The following is a 16,587-nucleotide window of genomic DNA, read 5'->3' as shown; positions in this document are numbered from 1 at the left end:
AAAAAGACAATGATTGGATGATTTCCTTCTGATGTCACAATCCCCTAATCAGCAATGGACACAGAAAATAGTCATTGAGATGGGAAGAAGTAGGAAAAGCAGGGAGAAAAAAAATTTGGATGATGGCTGAAGTAATAGAATTTCCATTTTGAATACAAATATATTGTATCTGTGAAGTGAGTGTAAAATTCATGATCTTATATCACACTTTCACATTTTCTTTTTTCTTCTTGTTTTTTTTTTAACTTTCACATTTTCAAGAGAATTTTAAAGAAATGTATTTATTGACCAAAGGAGTCAAACACTCTGCCCACTTCTGAGTGCTTACTGAACCAGATTAAAATATAATTGGGAAATATTTAACAAAATAAATAAAAATTCATATAACATAGATCATGTTAATATGTAGTTTTCTAAGTCAGTATGCAGTGACAGGGATCCTTATGTAAGGTTTAGTGGCCCCCCCATTTCTTTTTGAGAATCACACTACTCTTCTAGACCAGTCTGAATGGAAAAGAGAGCCCTTGTCTGAGGAGTAGTGGGATACAAATCTAAAAGTTCAACCCAGATTATCCAGGACTCTGAATGCCAGACCAAGAAATTTGGAATTTATTCTGGAGACAGTTGATTTTTTTAAAAAATGAAAATTATACTGTAGTTTTCGATTATACTTTGTGTTATGATCGCTTGGCTACATCTTATCCTAGCTACCATATTAGAATGTAATTACGTGAGGGTATGACTATGGATTATATGCTTTTATATACATCACCTTAGTCTCTAACAGCGACTTAATTCCACATGATACATGTTAAATAAAATGATACAAATTGATTTATTTAATTAAATTTAAGGTAGTTAACACAGAAAGCTTAATTTTATCCATTGAGGGACCAATGAACAAGAGGCATTTGGGAATTACCATGTTTGATGTTGCATTTTATAATGAAAATTATTAAATTTATAAGCTTTGGGTTGATATGAAGTTCCTCAACCCTTCATCTTTATTCTCTCTCACATCAATCAATCAATCAACTAATATTTATTAAATGCCAATTATGTGCCAGTACCTGTTCTAGACACAAGGAATTCAAGTACAATCAATGCAACAATCCCTATACACAATAAACTTATCTTCTACTGGGGGTAAGGAAGTACATATAAAAATACATACACATAAATAGAAAGTTAACAAACCAAAATATATAATAGGCAAATGTAAAGTAGTTAAATAAAAATAATTTGGGAAGGCCATTGCAGTTGGGAAGTGCAGAGGAAGACAAATCAGAAATACCTTCATCCAGAAAATATTTCCTGGGCTGCATCTTTAAAAAAAAAAAGGCTGATGAGGGCAGCTTCATGAGGTATTGGGAAAGAAGTACATTTCAAGAATGGAGGAAGAATAGTGCAAAGGCACAGCGCGGAAAGGTGGCATTTGATCAGTGAGGGAGAGAAGGCTAGTCTGCAATGACTGCACAGAGTGCAGAAAGGGGAGTAATATCCAATCAGGCTGGGAAGTCTATAGAATGGACTGGAGTGGTGAAAGACTTGAGGCAGAGAGACCAATTCAGAGGCCTGTCACAATAATCTTAATGGTGATAGCTATTTGAGCAGAGAGAACTGGTCAAACCTGAGAGATGTTGTGAAGGTAGGAATAGCATGATTTGGCAAGTGATTGGATAGATATTGATGAAGAAGAGTGGGAAGTCAGGGATAATGCTGAGATCATGAACCTGAGTCACTGGAAAGATGGCAGTGTCTTAAATCTCTGAGATATCAAGTTTGGATTACCCAATAGAAATTTGGTAATCTAGGAATTAAGGTCTTAGGGTGAGACAGTAGGGATGGATATATAGATCTGGGCATCAGCTGCAGAGATGATATTTAAATCCATGGGAACTAATGAAGATACCAAGAGAGAGACTATAGATAAGAAGGTCTAGGATAGAATCTTGCGAATCATCCACCATCTGGGCCCAGTGAGTTCTGTGGTGATCTATGAAGAAGGCCTAAGGACAGTTTCTCCCTCAGACATTAGAGCTTACAGGATGGATGGCCATGGGGACTACATTTGTCCCTGGTATTGGGTGACCAGATGAAAAGATAGGCCCAAGAGGCTCAAAGAAGTTATATAAAATAGAGAAAACACTTATGATATCAGCTTTGAGAATATTAAAAACAGGATGATTCTAGAATCATAATCCCCAAACACCTCCTCCCTATGCATACACATTCTCACTTGTTGATGTACACATCTATGGGAAGCAGGTTAGAATACAGTTTGCCAAATGAAAACCAGAGAGCAGGAAAATATCTCCATCTTGGTAGTAAGTGCTGACCCTTGCTATTAAGGGGCTCTTTACAAATGTCCTGAACCCACTGGTGTTGCTCTGTCACATGTACCTCCCAGTAGTAGTGATGGAGGAGGCTAAAAGGATTAACAGATAACCTATCAACTGTAGCTAAAAAGGGTTAACAGATAACCTAAGATTTGATCAATAGTACCTAAAAGGGTTAACAGAGAAACTAAGGTTTGTGTTCTTATCAACAATAACCAAGAGGGTTCAAGTCCCTATCAACCAATACTGTCAACAGAAGCTTAGGGAAGGTAACCAGGGACCATTAACCATTAATAGCCATTAATATTCCTAGATGACAGGACACCTAGAAACCAGATTTAAAGTAAAGAGATACCATAAACAGTGAGACCCTCTGACTCTGACAATTTTAAGCATGTCCTTATGAACATGCACAGAAATGCCAAATGTGTCCTTAGGTTCACCTTATGATGTTTAAACCCCAAAACCACACCACTAGTGAAAAAAGTACCCACCTCAGGGGTTGTCTTAGGACCCCAAGAATTACAAATTAGGATAAGCCCTCCCATGTACCTCCTTAAGGAGGATATTGAGATATCCTAAGATAATGAGGAGATAACTCATTTTTCTCATTGTAAATATAACCATTTTTTTTCTCCCTATTCAAGACACTTATCTCCTTGGTGTCTCCCTGTGGCCTCACAGTATTCTAATAAAATGGGAAACTCAGTAAATGAGTCTTGTAATTCTTTGGGACCCCTCACGATCAATTTGATCAATTAAATCTATCCTTACTTCAGTAGCAGCCTGAGCTAAAGGTCTGTACACCCAAGATGAGGTATTGGAAAAAATTGACAAAAATCTCAGAACAGTTGGGCACACTCTGTCAGGTGCTTCCTTTGTCACACCCTTCAGGTCCTCAGATATAATGAGACAGGATTGGCAGTTTCAGGGTCTAGAGAAATATCTACTGTAGAGATGACCAGATTGCCATTACATTCTATAATGAGCAGACCCTTTGGTTCCCTGATCCTGGGACTGCAGGTCCAACTGAGGTACTTCTACAGAGCTACAAATTTCTGTTCATTTTCTTTCCATCCTCATATCTCATTCATAAAGAGAGAGACTTCAGTTCCATTTAGCTACTACTCAGTTAATTAGTCTGCCTTAGATGAGGGATCAGCCATTTTAGAGTTTATACAGAAACATGGATCACAAACACCTGGGCAGTGGCTTAAAGTTAATAGAGGCAGTCAAGAAGTCCTGTAAAATGTGTGTGTGTGTGTGTGTGTGTGTGTGTGTGTGTGTGTTTGTTTGTTTGTGGTGGGGCATAACTTCCCATATTAGGGCAGCAACTAGGACATGGATTTCATTATTATGGGCATTTTGCTGTAACAATGCAACTGGGTGGCACAGTAGATAAATGGCCAAATCTGAAATCAGAAAGACTTGAGTTAAAATCTGTCCTTAGACACTTCTTGACTGTATAACCTTGAGCAAGTGACTTAAACCGAGTTTGCCTCAGTTTCATCACCTATCAAATGGGGATAATAATAGTACCTACTTCCCAGGGTTGTTTTGAGGATCTAGTGAGGTAATAATTGTAAAATGCTTAGCACAGTACCCAGAATGTAGTAAATGCTTTGTAAGTGTTAGCTATTATTATCTCTAAAGATCTACAAATGGGTTCTAGAGAACCACTCATCAGAGACTTTGTAGAGAGGATTGTTACCTGCTAAGTATTAGATAAGATGATTTCTGAGGTTTTTCTTCTTCCAGCTGTGAGATCCTATACTTCTTTAGTTCTATACTAACATGTTTAGATTAAAGCTGGTCATCAGCCATGAGAATCTTGCAATGTGTGGGGAATTTCTGCTGACTGCATTATTCACTCTATATCACTGTGTTCCTGCATTTCATAGCAATAATGACAGAACTTTTTCTGGTCATCTTCACAAAGTAACCTTTTGGGTTCCTAGTGTCTCCCACACTTGTCATCTTCCAAGAATCTGAGAAAAGTGAAGTCTGAGTTGCTTGGCAATGACATTCCATTTAACTAGATGCACATTGGTCTAAAAGTCTCCAATCCAAGAGACTTCTCTGCATTCAGGGCAGGAAAAAGGTACAACAGCTTCCTCCTGGCTCCTGAAGATACAACTTCTTTAAACTGTGTGTATAGTCATTGGTAATGAGGTCTGTGAAATAGTCCTTGCAGATGCAACAGCAGAGCTCCTGCCGGATGTTTTGTATAAATTGGCTACCATGTTTCCGAGGTGAGAAAAGACATGGTTACTGTCATGGCCAGGAAAGAGAAATCCCCTTGGACTTGCCTACATGGTGTTAGCCACCTAAATTCTGTAATAATGCTTTTTATATATTGGTTACTTAACAAATGCTTTTAACTGAGTTGAATGAAATTGAAGATATAAGTCAAGTTTTGCTTACAGGGGGTCAAATTGAGTGGTTTATCTTAAAATATTAAGGATATCCATACGCATATAGCCCCCAATGCTAGTTATAAAATTTTACTCATTTGGCTTTGAGCTAGGTTATTGGCATGATAGAAGCTGAAGTTAAAGGAAATAGTGACATGAAACATGAAGGGTTTATTGAGTAGTCTATGTAACCTAACCCTTTTCTCCTCTTCTCTACTTTGTTCAGAACCCTCATTTCCTTAAAATGTTCTTTTCTAACAACAGATCTACAATGAATACCCTGCACTAGAAAGACTTCTTAAGGATCTCTATTCCCTCTAATTTTCATTTCTTAGTCAAAAGAATATGGATTTACCTTAGCCTTTTATCTCCCTTTGTGCACCATAAAGTAAGCATAATATTCCCTCATCTCTGCCAGAGAACAATCATAATATTCTCCCATCTTTATCATGCTCTTTGGTGCTGTAGAATGATACCTTTCACCTCTTTCCAACAACCCCATAAGAATGCTTTCTGAATCTAAAAAAAACTTAAAATAATTCAAGTTGACAATACTCATTATTTTTAAATTATATTTTATTTTTCCCAGTTGTATATAAAAACAATTTTAGTATTAATTTAAAAAAAATTTCCATTAAAGTAACCATTTCTTGACATCCTCTCCAGCATTTGCCATTTGCCATGTTTGCCATCTTAGCTAATCTGTTTGATATCAAGTTGTGTCTCAGAAGTGTTTTAATGCACATTTCTTTAATTCTTAATGACAGAGCATTAGGGATTATTGATATCTTGGATTTCTTTCTCTGAAAACTATTAAAATCCTTTGATCATTTACCAATTGGGGAATGATTTTTTTTCTTGTAAATTTGTCTCACTTCCCTAAATATCCTAGAAATCAGACCTTTATCAGAAAAAAATCTTGTTGCTAAACTTCCCCCCCCCTACTTTCTTGATTTTGTTCTAATATTAGGTGCACTGGTTTTATTTGTGCAATTTTTTAAAAAAATGATGCAATCCATTAAATTAAAAAGGTTTTGCACAAACAATACCAATGCAACCAAGATTAGAAGGAAAACAAAACTGGGAAACAATTTCTACAGCCAGTGTTTCTGATAAAGGTCTTATTTCAAAAATATATAGAGAATTGAATCAAGTTTGTAAGAATACAAATCATTCACCAATTGATAAGTAGTCAAAGGATTTGAACAGGTAGTTTTCAGATGAAGAAATTTATAAAAATAAAACTCATTCCCTTATTGATAAATGATAAATAGTAGTTTCAGAAGAAGAAATCAAAGATATCTATGGTCACATTTTTAAAATGCTCTAAATCATTATTGATTAGAGAAACACAAATTAAAGCAACCCATAGGTATCGCCTCACACATATCAGAAGTGAAAATGCTAGAGGGAAGGAAGAGAAAATAGGTACACTATTTAACTGTTGGTGAAGTCATGAACTTGTCCAACCATTCTGGAGAAAAATTTGGAACTATGCCCAAAGAGGTATAAAACTATGGATCCTTTGGCCTAGAAATACTACTACTAAGTCTGTACCCCAAAGAGACCAAAGAAAAAGAAAAAAAGACCTATATGCACAAAAATATTTATAATAGCTCTTTTGATGGTGGCAAAGAGCCATGTTACATAGGTTGGAAATCAAGAATATTTCATCAATTGGGGAATGGCTGAACAAGTTGTGGCATATGATTATGATGAAGTACTATTTTGCTATGAGAAATGATGAATGGAGTGGTTTCAGCAAAAAAAACCCAACATGGCAAGATGTATGTGAACTGATGCAAAGTGAAGTGAGAAGAACTGGAGATCATCTTGCACAGTAACAGCAATTTTGTAATGATGATCAACTGTGAAAGACTTGGATACTCTGATCAATACCATAATCCAAGACAGTTCCAAAGGACTCATGATGAAAAAATGCTATCCATCCCTAGAGAGAGAACTCAGAGAACTTGGAGTGCAATTTGAAGTATAATTTTCTTACTTTCTTTTTCAAACTATGGCTTATATTGAAATGTGTTTTGTATGACTTCACATGTATAATTGATATGATATTTGTTGCCTTCTCAGTGAGTGTGGGAAGAAGGAATAGAATTAGGAAGTCAACATTTAAACAGAAAAGAATGTTTAACATACATAAATTTTTAAAAAAGAAAATAAATAAAAATATGAAGCAATTTTTTCTTCTGCAGTTAATATTCCATTAATATTAAAAACAAGAATCATTTCTTTTCATAAATCTTGCAGACATATTTTGGTCAAACTTCAGGTTCCATATTAATTTTTTAATTCTCTATGACTCAAACCACTTTCTTGCCTTCTGTATCCATCAGCTACCACCTAGAAATGATTTAAGCTACCCAGGAAGATTTTCAGACTTTAGACAGATTAATACATTGCTGACTTTAAACAGATCTTTAGGAAAACCTTGTAGGTTGGATTTCAGGTTTACTAGTTTGACTTCTTAGCCTGCTGTGTTTCATATATATATATATACACACACACACACACACACACACATATATATATGTATGTATGTGTATGTATATGTATACATGTATATATATAACATATCTATATGTTTTAACATATATGTTGCATTAATAAACACCTATCTATCATGAACTTATTGTCTTGGCATGATTGGACCACATGCCATGAATTCCTATATCTGCCTTCTCTCACAATAAGTCCCAGGAAGGTGAGAAATAGTTGCTTATGTCTAATTATAAATAAAAGACTGGAGTTGGAAATAAAAGATGTTATGCTTACTCCAAGTAAGTTTAAAGGCTTCTAGCCCTTATGTCTGGTCAAGGTCATTTGGGAGCTGGGAAAAGGAGGTGTATTTAAAACTGTTCTTGATTACCCTGGGTCTTATCTTCACCATCATAATCATATAACCATATAATAGGGGAGAGGTGGAAGAGATTTTAACCCTCCATCTCTACATACAACCTGTACCTAACTACCAAGGGAGAAGAGATTGGTCTGGGTTTACAATATATGAAAAGTCAATGAGTATTTAATTATCCTGCGTACAAACATACCAAATAATTGCTTTTTCCTGGCAGACTTGACCTTCTGATTTATAATAGATATAAATTAAAATATCTTTGGAGCAAAATCCTGGGAGAGCTTTGATTCCCATTTACTACCTTGGGACTCAAAGAACTTATAAACAACATTTAAAATTTCTGCCTTATGTAGTCTGGGCAAGCAATTCCTTCTGTCAGAAGAGCAAACTAGATATAGTATGAGATTAGGAATCAAAACATTTTTTTCTCCTATTCTGTCACTCAATAATAATATGGACTTGGGTAAGTCACTTAACTTCTTTGCCATTAGATTTGTCATGTGTAAAAAGCAAATAACAATGATTATGCATTTTAGTAAGCTTCAATAGAGTCATGGTATGAGAATTATAAAGTATTACACAAAAAAGAGAAATAATCCTATGATATACTTCTATAGTTCCGTGAAGTACTACATAATTGTAAGAAATAATTAACACTAACATGGCTCAAAGAAAATACATTTTTAATGCTCATATCCTGCTAATAACCTTCAGATATTTATGCAAATACACCAAAATATGTTCTGACAAGAGTTGGGGAGATTCTAGGCAGTCAGAATCTGTTGTGATGATAGCCAATGTGAATTTATTGTGCAATACAAGAGACTGAAGGTCAAATCAGAACAGTGGCTCTTCTGTTATTAACATGACTCTGGTAAGTCTGAAAATTTTCTTTTCATATAAGACTTAAAGTCAAGTATAAGCATAAAAAGAGGGGTGGAATTCATCCAGCTATGTCTGTGGTTATTTCCTTATGTTTTCTTTTTTAGGCATAATATGATATAAAACAAAAGAGTGAGCCAAAAATCTAGGGTGGTAGGATGGCACCTCTTCTTCAGTTCATATATTTGCTCTCTCAAGTTCTACTATCCTAAAAATAATGGCTAACATCAATTCACATGCCTGAAATGAATCTAACTGGGTCCTGAATGACAGAAAAATCTTTTTTTGGTACTTTCTGTGAAGGTTACTTATATTCAGCTTCCAAGGCCCACTAGATCTTTTTGGGGGGTGATGAAGGAGATAAAATTCAGTGTTCTATAATGGATTCATACTCCAGCAAATGAAGTCTATGGTATTAAATCTTAGCTGCATCAGAGACTACTCTGGTCTCTGTTTTTTCTCCTATTGACTATTCTGGGACTGATGCTCCTACAGAATACTACCCAATTCCTCCCAGTGCATCTTAAAATTAATTGGATACATAAAATTTAATTTTATTTCAGGTGAGCCTAACTTCATATAAGAAACATCTTTCTAAAAAACTTCAAATTATCTCTATTTTTGTCAATTAGAACATACTTTGTTATTGATTTGCAATTCACTTTAATTTAATTAATGTTTTCTTTAATTCTATTAGTAAATTTGTAATTCATTTTTTAAAATGTTTGGCTTTTAAAATTTTAGGCTTCTTTGTTTCTTATTATCCATAAACTGTGCACAAACTGCAAAATTAAATTGGGCCATTTGTCATTTGAACAATAAAAAAGCACTACCACATTAATAAAAAATAACCCAATGAATTATAAGCATAGGATAAGTACAAAGAAACATGGGAAGACCTAAATGAACTGGTGCAAAGTAAACAGAAACAGGAAAACAGTATACAAAGGGACTTCAATATTTTAAGTGGAAACAGCAATAACAAAACAATTTTAACTAAGCTCTATGAAATTATTATGAGCAAACAGCCCCAAAGAAGAAATATAAGAAGTCATTTTAAGCATTTCTTATAGAGGTAGGGACTATGAGTGAAGAACACTGCATATAATGTCACATTTTTGTTTTTGTTTTTACTATATTGGTTGGTTGTGCTGAACATCTTTTATTCTTTGTAATAAGGTGTGGATCTCTGGAAGGCAAAAGAGAAGGAGAGAGATGTATTGAAAAAATTTAGGTATGGGAGTATAGTGATATAAGAACAAAATATGTCAATAAAATAGTTAAAATGTAATTATAATGATGGCAATAATTGATATTTTGTGGTTCAGAAGGTTTTATACAGAAACAATCTCATCATTTATAATCACACACACACACACACACACACCTGGTAAGAAAGAAAGATCATGGTAGATAATTTCTCCATTTTACAGATAGGGATTTGGACAACTTTGGCTTGGTCCCCTGGCAATAGCCTCTTTCCTACTCCCACTTCATCCCGCTCTCTGATTCTAAGTACAAGTTCTATGTTATTCCTGTCATACCACAGTTAGCTAATTTCCAAGTTCACATATTATGTAAAGATTATTAGAGTTGCACTCACAGAATTCAGGAACATGACTTTTCATTAGGATCCAGTACAGAGTTCAAAGAAAGTAGAAGGCAGATGTCTTTGATGGTGGAGGTGAGGGGAGTAGGAATCACAATCATTTTATATTTCAGAAGTACTAACATTGTATAAATCCCCCAGGTAGCCTAATAATGGAAAATCCTGAAACCCTATGCGAGGACATGGTAAATTGGATGATCGTGTCCACTGCTGTAATAATTACTTGTTCTTAGATAAAAGACACGATAGTTTTATCTAAAATGACTGCTTTCACAATCATGAAAGTATTTCTTCTCTTCCCCTTGTCTCTTGCCCTTTATCAGGAAATATTTTTTATTCTAATAATAAATCCTACCACTAGCCTCTCGTTCTATCCAATGGAGAGTGAGTCATTTTCCTTACATTTTCTTTGCCTAAAGGAGACCAGAGTGAAACACATAAAAGTTGATGAAGAGAGTGCTATTTCTTTTCAATCTTAATAGTATTTTATTTCTTTTCAGTTACATGTAAAGATAGTTTTCAACATTCATTTTTATAAGATTTGGAGTTCCAAATTTTTCTCCCTCCCTTCCTTTCCTCCCCCCTCTCCAAGACAGCAAACAATCTGATATAGGTTATATATGTATAATCACATTAAACATATTTCTACATTAATCATGTAGTGAAAGAAGAATCAGAACAAAAGGGAAAAAGCTCAAGAAAGAAAAAAAATTAAAAAGAGTATGGTTCAATCTGCATTCAGATTGCATAGTTCTTTTTCTGGATGTAGAAAGCATTTTCTGTCATGTGTCCTTTGCAATTGTCTTGGATCATTGCATTGCTGAGAAGAGGTAAGTCTATCACAGTTGATTATCACACAATGTTCTTGTTACCATGTACAATGTTCTCCTGGCTCTGCTCACTTCACTCAGCATCAGTTCAACATTGCTATTTTTTCTGCTGACATGGCTTTACAGGAAGGTCACTTCTATCTTAGGGATTATTTTAGTCATAAACCAGTGACTGAGGCTGGGTCTACTCACCTTGGCAGCCAATCCTATTTCCCAAAACTTCTCTGAGGTAAGGTAGATCACAAGAGCTGAATGTGGGAATTCCTTGCCTCAGAACTAAGACCAAGATTTTGGTTTGAACCTCATGTTCCTTGACTTCTAGGAAATACTTCTTCAGTGAGATTAACCAAAGAAGCCATTTGATTGGGCTGGCTGTGTATGAATAATGGCCAATGATTACATGAGTGAATGTATAAGCCCTACATTGTCTTAAGATAAAATTCCTGTAAAAAAAAACAAACCCTAGAGGAGTGGGACAGCTAGGTGGTGCAGTGGATAAAGCACTGGCCCTTGATTTAGGAGGACCTGAATTCAAATGCAGCCTCAGACACTTGACACTTACTAAGTGTGTGACCCTGGGCAAGTCACTTAACCCTCATTGTCCCACCAAAAAAAAACCAAGCAAACAAACAAACAAACAAACAAAACCTAAAGGAGACCTGTAGATAGATCTCGAATTGAGAGCCCCTGACAATCAGTGGTTCACAACATAGCCTGAGAAGAGTCTACATCCATTGGTATATATATTAAACTGAAAATCAGTGATTCCTGACCTCTCCTGAGGATAGACTAGGTTCTTTGTTTCTCAAACTCTCTAGCAGTGGCAAGGGGAGAGGAGGCCCTATGGAAAGAGGACTTCAGTTGAGATTGAGAATAGACTAGCTAAAATAAGAAGAAACAACACAAAATTCATTTTAGCTCAGAATGAACTCCTGCTTGGATATTTTTCTTTTTAAGTGCATTTAATGCAAAAGGGAGTTTAGAAATATGGTAAAAGATCCTGTGTCCTGAGGCTTTAGCAGAAAATAAGCTGTGTTATGTTTGTTTGTTTTATGTAACATAGAATATATGCTGTCAGTATTGAATGTATTCTATGTCCTGGTAAATCCAAATGATCCCCTACTCCCTACCACAAGTTCTGATCAACAAAAGGTAAAAGGGTGAAAATAGTGAGAGCTTCTCCATTGAAGTTTCAAAGCTTTTGAAGCTTATAGTTTCATCTCTATATTCCTAATTCTGCCAATGTTGATAATGCAAAGACAGTAAGAAAGTATGTGTGTGTGTGTATGTGTGTATGTGTGTGAGAGAGAGAGAGCCATTTGCAGAAATTTAGGTATTTATTTATAATATACACACCTGTATCTATATCTATATATATGTGTGTAAACATGTGTATATGTATATATGTGTATATATTTATAAACACATAAAATCTTGGTGTTTGGGAAAAGCAAAAAGACCTTAGGAAGTCTCAGTATCTCTGAAGTTCTATGAGAACTTTCTTAACTCTTTGGATTTTTGACCTAGGCAAGATCACAAAATCTTATCAACTCTATGAAAGATGAAAAGACAAAAATATATGCAAATAATAAGATCTTTGAAAAATCCAACATAGTAAATTGATTTACAGAAGAACTAATATATACTCATATATATTTGTGTATATACACACATACCTATATATACATATACATACACACACACACACACACACATATATATATATATATATATATTCATTCATACTCAACAGCCAAATGGGGGGACTGGCTTAAAAAGTTTCTAATACAGAATTTCTTATACTCCAGAAATGATTTTTTTTTCAGAAATGATTTCTAAGATAAATTGTCTGACTACTTTTTATGAAATCCATGAAAACGAATTGTATAGAATGTACCTCAATTGGTACATGTCAAAATTACATCTTTGAGTCAACTTTGGATGAGTACACTGCAGTTTAAAAGATTTTCCTTTTTTTTTGCCTCAAGCATTCATATGTAGTACAATAAACTCTCTGGGCTAACTATAACCAGTGACCTTTTTGGTTTTGAGTGAACTATCATGCATTCTAAACAACTGGAAAAATATTAATTATTTATGGGTAGGCCAAGCCAATATAATAAAAATGACAATAATGCCTAAATGAATTTACTTATTCAGTGCCATACCAAAGAACTATCAAAGAATTATTTTGTAGAACTAGAAAAAATAATAGAATTCATCTGGAAGAATAAAAGAAAACCCCAGAATGTAATAAATTTCTTAATTTCTAATGATTGATTTTTACATTAGGATGTATTAAACTGGGGGGAAACTGAAAACTTTTGGAAAGACTTTGTAATGACTTAATAAATACTAAGGATAAATGTTTTTACTAATATTTATTGTGAATTTACTGATTCTGCTTTTAACAAGAGAACTAACTGTACCATTCTCTAAGCTATAAGTAGTGGAACTTTCTATGAGAAATAAAACTTTTAGGGATTGTAATCTGATTTGCTATGTGTATTCAATTCAGGTATAACTATCTGAATTGTTGCTAAGCCAGCACTTCTGTTCCAAGAGAAAAGCCAAGAGCTGCTCAGAGGGAGTATCATCTCCAAATTTCAAATCATGAAGATAATCATATATGTCTGAGAAGGTTGAAAAGAAGGCTTTATGAAAGAAATGACAGAATTCTCTTGGCTAAGTTTTATTTTCCTTTTTGAACAGGGAAGTTTCTTACCCGTTAGATCATAAACCTTCTATGAGACACTTTGAAAATTATATAATTCTATCATATGATTGGTTGTTCCAAAATATTTTATGACTTTTATCTGAAATAAAATAGAGCAGAAATAGTTTTATTCTATTTTGCCTATGATAGATCAGTTTGTGATTTAATTTTATTAATTTATTTTATTTACTTCCCATTTATTAATACCTGCAGTTCTTTAACTTATTGCTACATGATGGAATAACATAAGTTTTCTTTCAGAGAAGTTTGGCAAACAAACAAACCAAAAAACCCTTTATCTAATGGATTCTTCTTTTTCCTCCTCCTAGGCTTCCAGTTCAATTTTTAAATTAAGATGACTGTAGGAAATCATTCTATGGTTACTGAATTTATTCTCATGGGATTAACAGATGAACCAGAGCTCCAGCTTCCCCTCTTCCTCTTGTTCTTTGGAATCTACATTGTATCCATGGTAGGAAACCTGGGCTTGGTTCTGTTAATCAAGATCAGCTCTCAGCTTCACACCCTTATATATTATTTTCTCAGTAATCTGTCCTTTATAGATTCCTGCTATTCCTCTGTCATTATCCCCAAAATGATGGCAAACTTTCTTTCAGAAGCAAATATCATCTCTTTTCCAGGCTGTTTAACTCAATTTTTTTTCTTTGGTTACTTTGCTGTTTCTGAGTGCTACATGCTGGCAGCCATGGCTTATGATCACTATGTTGCCATCTGTCACCCCTTGCTTTACCACATCACCATGTCTCAGAGGGTATGTTTCCTACTAGTAGCTGGAGTCCATATCATTGGGGTATGTGGGGCACTTATCCATACAAGCTTCTTGGCTCACCTAACCTTCTGTGGAGATAAGGTCATTGACCATTACTTCTGTGATATCCTTCCCCTCTTGAAGCTTTCTTGCTCAGATACCTACATCAGTGAATTTCTTTTGGTGTTTAATGCTGGAATCAATGTGTTTCTGACATCCCTGTTGATTTTTATTTCTTATGCTTTCATCCTTTCAAACATCCTCCAAATCCATTCTGCTGGGGCTAGGGTTAAAGCTTTTAAGACTTGTGGCTCCCATGTTGCAGCTGTTGCTGTATTTTATGGTTCCATAATCTTCATGTATTTTAAGCCATCATCCAGTGACAACAATACACAGGAGAAAGTGGCATCAGTGTTTTATACCATAGTGAACCCCATGCTGAATCCTGTAATCTACAGCTTCAGGAATAAAGATGTAAAGTATTCCTTGGGGAAAGTCATAAAGAACAATAGGGTCTAATAGTAGACTGTTGAGTATGTAGTATCATGTAATGTAAATTTGTGGAAGGAATTGCATGTAAATTCTTTGGGAGTAGAGATTACTTCATTCTTTTTGTTGGCATCCTCAGTGCCTAGAAAAGTGCTTTCATAGAATAGATGCATAATAAATACTAGATGAATAATTGATTGATTTTGTCTCCTCAGTAAATGACAAAAATTAGGTGAATAGAAAATGTTTTAGAGTACAAAGATGAGATCAATGAGTCTTGTTGGAAGAAGCAGTTTGTTTTTTCCCTGAAGGATGCCAAGTTTTTTTGTTTCAATGTATTTCTTTTGTCAGGAAAACAATGACAACAATATGGCACAAAATTGATTGGCTTTAGGCCTGGCTAAAGGAAGAACAAAATGAAGGGAAAGACATTAAAAAGTGTAAGCCTCCACCTAGCAACTGTGCCTCTCCTCTTTCCCCACTTTCCTTCCCACAACAATTAGAACTGAGAGCTAGAGAGTAGTACAAAAGACAAAGAAATGAAATAAAGTCATGAGGGGGAGAAAGAATAAGAAAACTTCTTTTATTCTCTCTTGTTCTTCCCTGCCATGTGATTCAAACATGTTGATATCACAATATATTAGACTGACATTCAGAGTGAAAAGATTGGGATTTGAAAGGAGAAAAGTCCAATTTTGTAATTTAGTGGAAGGAGTACAGGGAGTATATCATAGCGTTATGCAGATTGTGTTGTTTAAAAATCTAAATGTGGGTTATACACACTGTGGGGGGGGGGAACTGGCTAAAATCACTGATAAATTCACCAAGAGTTTAGGCTTTTAAGGGTTTATTAAAAGATATAAGATGGTAAAGAGAGAGAAAGATTGAGAACAGATTCCTTATAGCATGGAAATCCTAGCCTTCCTAACAGCCCACATGAAGTCCTGCCACCAAGCCGATGTCTTGAACCAAAAGAGAAAGACCCGTCTGCCAGCCTCAGTTTCCTACTTCCTGTCCTCCTCCCAGAAATGGGAGGTCCTTCAAGTTGATTGGCTAAGAGCTGTCTCCTGTTGATGTAGCAGTCCATAGCCTCTGAGAACACTCCTTCTCAGGGTTGGCTAAATTTAAATTCAAGATCTAATCACCTTTAAGTGGGTACTTAGTAATTCCTCATTCACACCCAATTCAAACACTATTAAGTCAATCAAGTTGGACCCTTGGACACTTGGGTGTCTGCCAAATTCCATTATTTTACCACATTCCCCCCTTTGTTTCTTTGAGGAACATGGAGTGTTTCCTTGATGAAACAAGATGGTATAAATCTGTTCTAGATTTAGAACTTGCAGGGACCTTAGAATTCACTGAGTCCAACCCATTCATTTTAGAGAAGAGAAAAACTGTCTCATAGGTGTTGAGAGCCTTCCACAGAGTCACATAGGTAAATATCTGATGTGTAATTGTAATACAGAATGCAGATCATCCATCCTGACTCCAGGTCCAGTGTTCTATTCTCTGTGCAACACCAGTTCTATGATATTCCTTTACATCATATCATTATCATTAATGAAGGCACCAAATTTTTTTTTTTCAAAAATCGCATCCTTTGTGACTAGTTGCTGAACTAGGTCCTATTGGGGATGTTTTTCCTTCTTGGATTAGTTGGG

General features: G+C 35.1%; 1 protein-coding gene across 1 annotated transcript; it reads left to right on the top strand.

The window, feature by feature from the left end:
• The first annotated feature begins 14,020 nt into the window (after nt 1-14,020).
• LOC122747850 (olfactory receptor 151-like) lies at nt 14,021-14,953 on the top strand. The gene has a single exon (XM_043993665.1). It carries the CDS (start codon nt 14,021-14,023, stop codon nt 14,951-14,953), a length of 933 nt encoding a protein of 310 aa, XP_043849600.1.
• Nucleotides 14,954-16,587: the final 1,634 nt, after the last annotated feature.

Source organism: Dromiciops gliroides, chromosome 3 (assembly GCF_019393635.1).
Source record: "Dromiciops gliroides isolate mDroGli1 chromosome 3, mDroGli1.pri, whole genome shotgun sequence".
Classification (NCBI taxonomy): Eukaryota; Metazoa; Chordata; class Mammalia; order Microbiotheria; family Microbiotheriidae; genus Dromiciops; species Dromiciops gliroides.
The sequence above is the reverse complement of the archived record's forward strand: the minus strand, read 5'-3'. Positions and strand labels throughout refer to the sequence as shown.

Bases quoted from the DNA above. Each gene is read 5' to 3' on its own strand.
- LOC122747850 (XM_043993665.1), top strand. From the start codon at position 14,021: ATGACTGTAGGAAATCATTCTATGGTTACTGAATTTATTCTCATGGGA.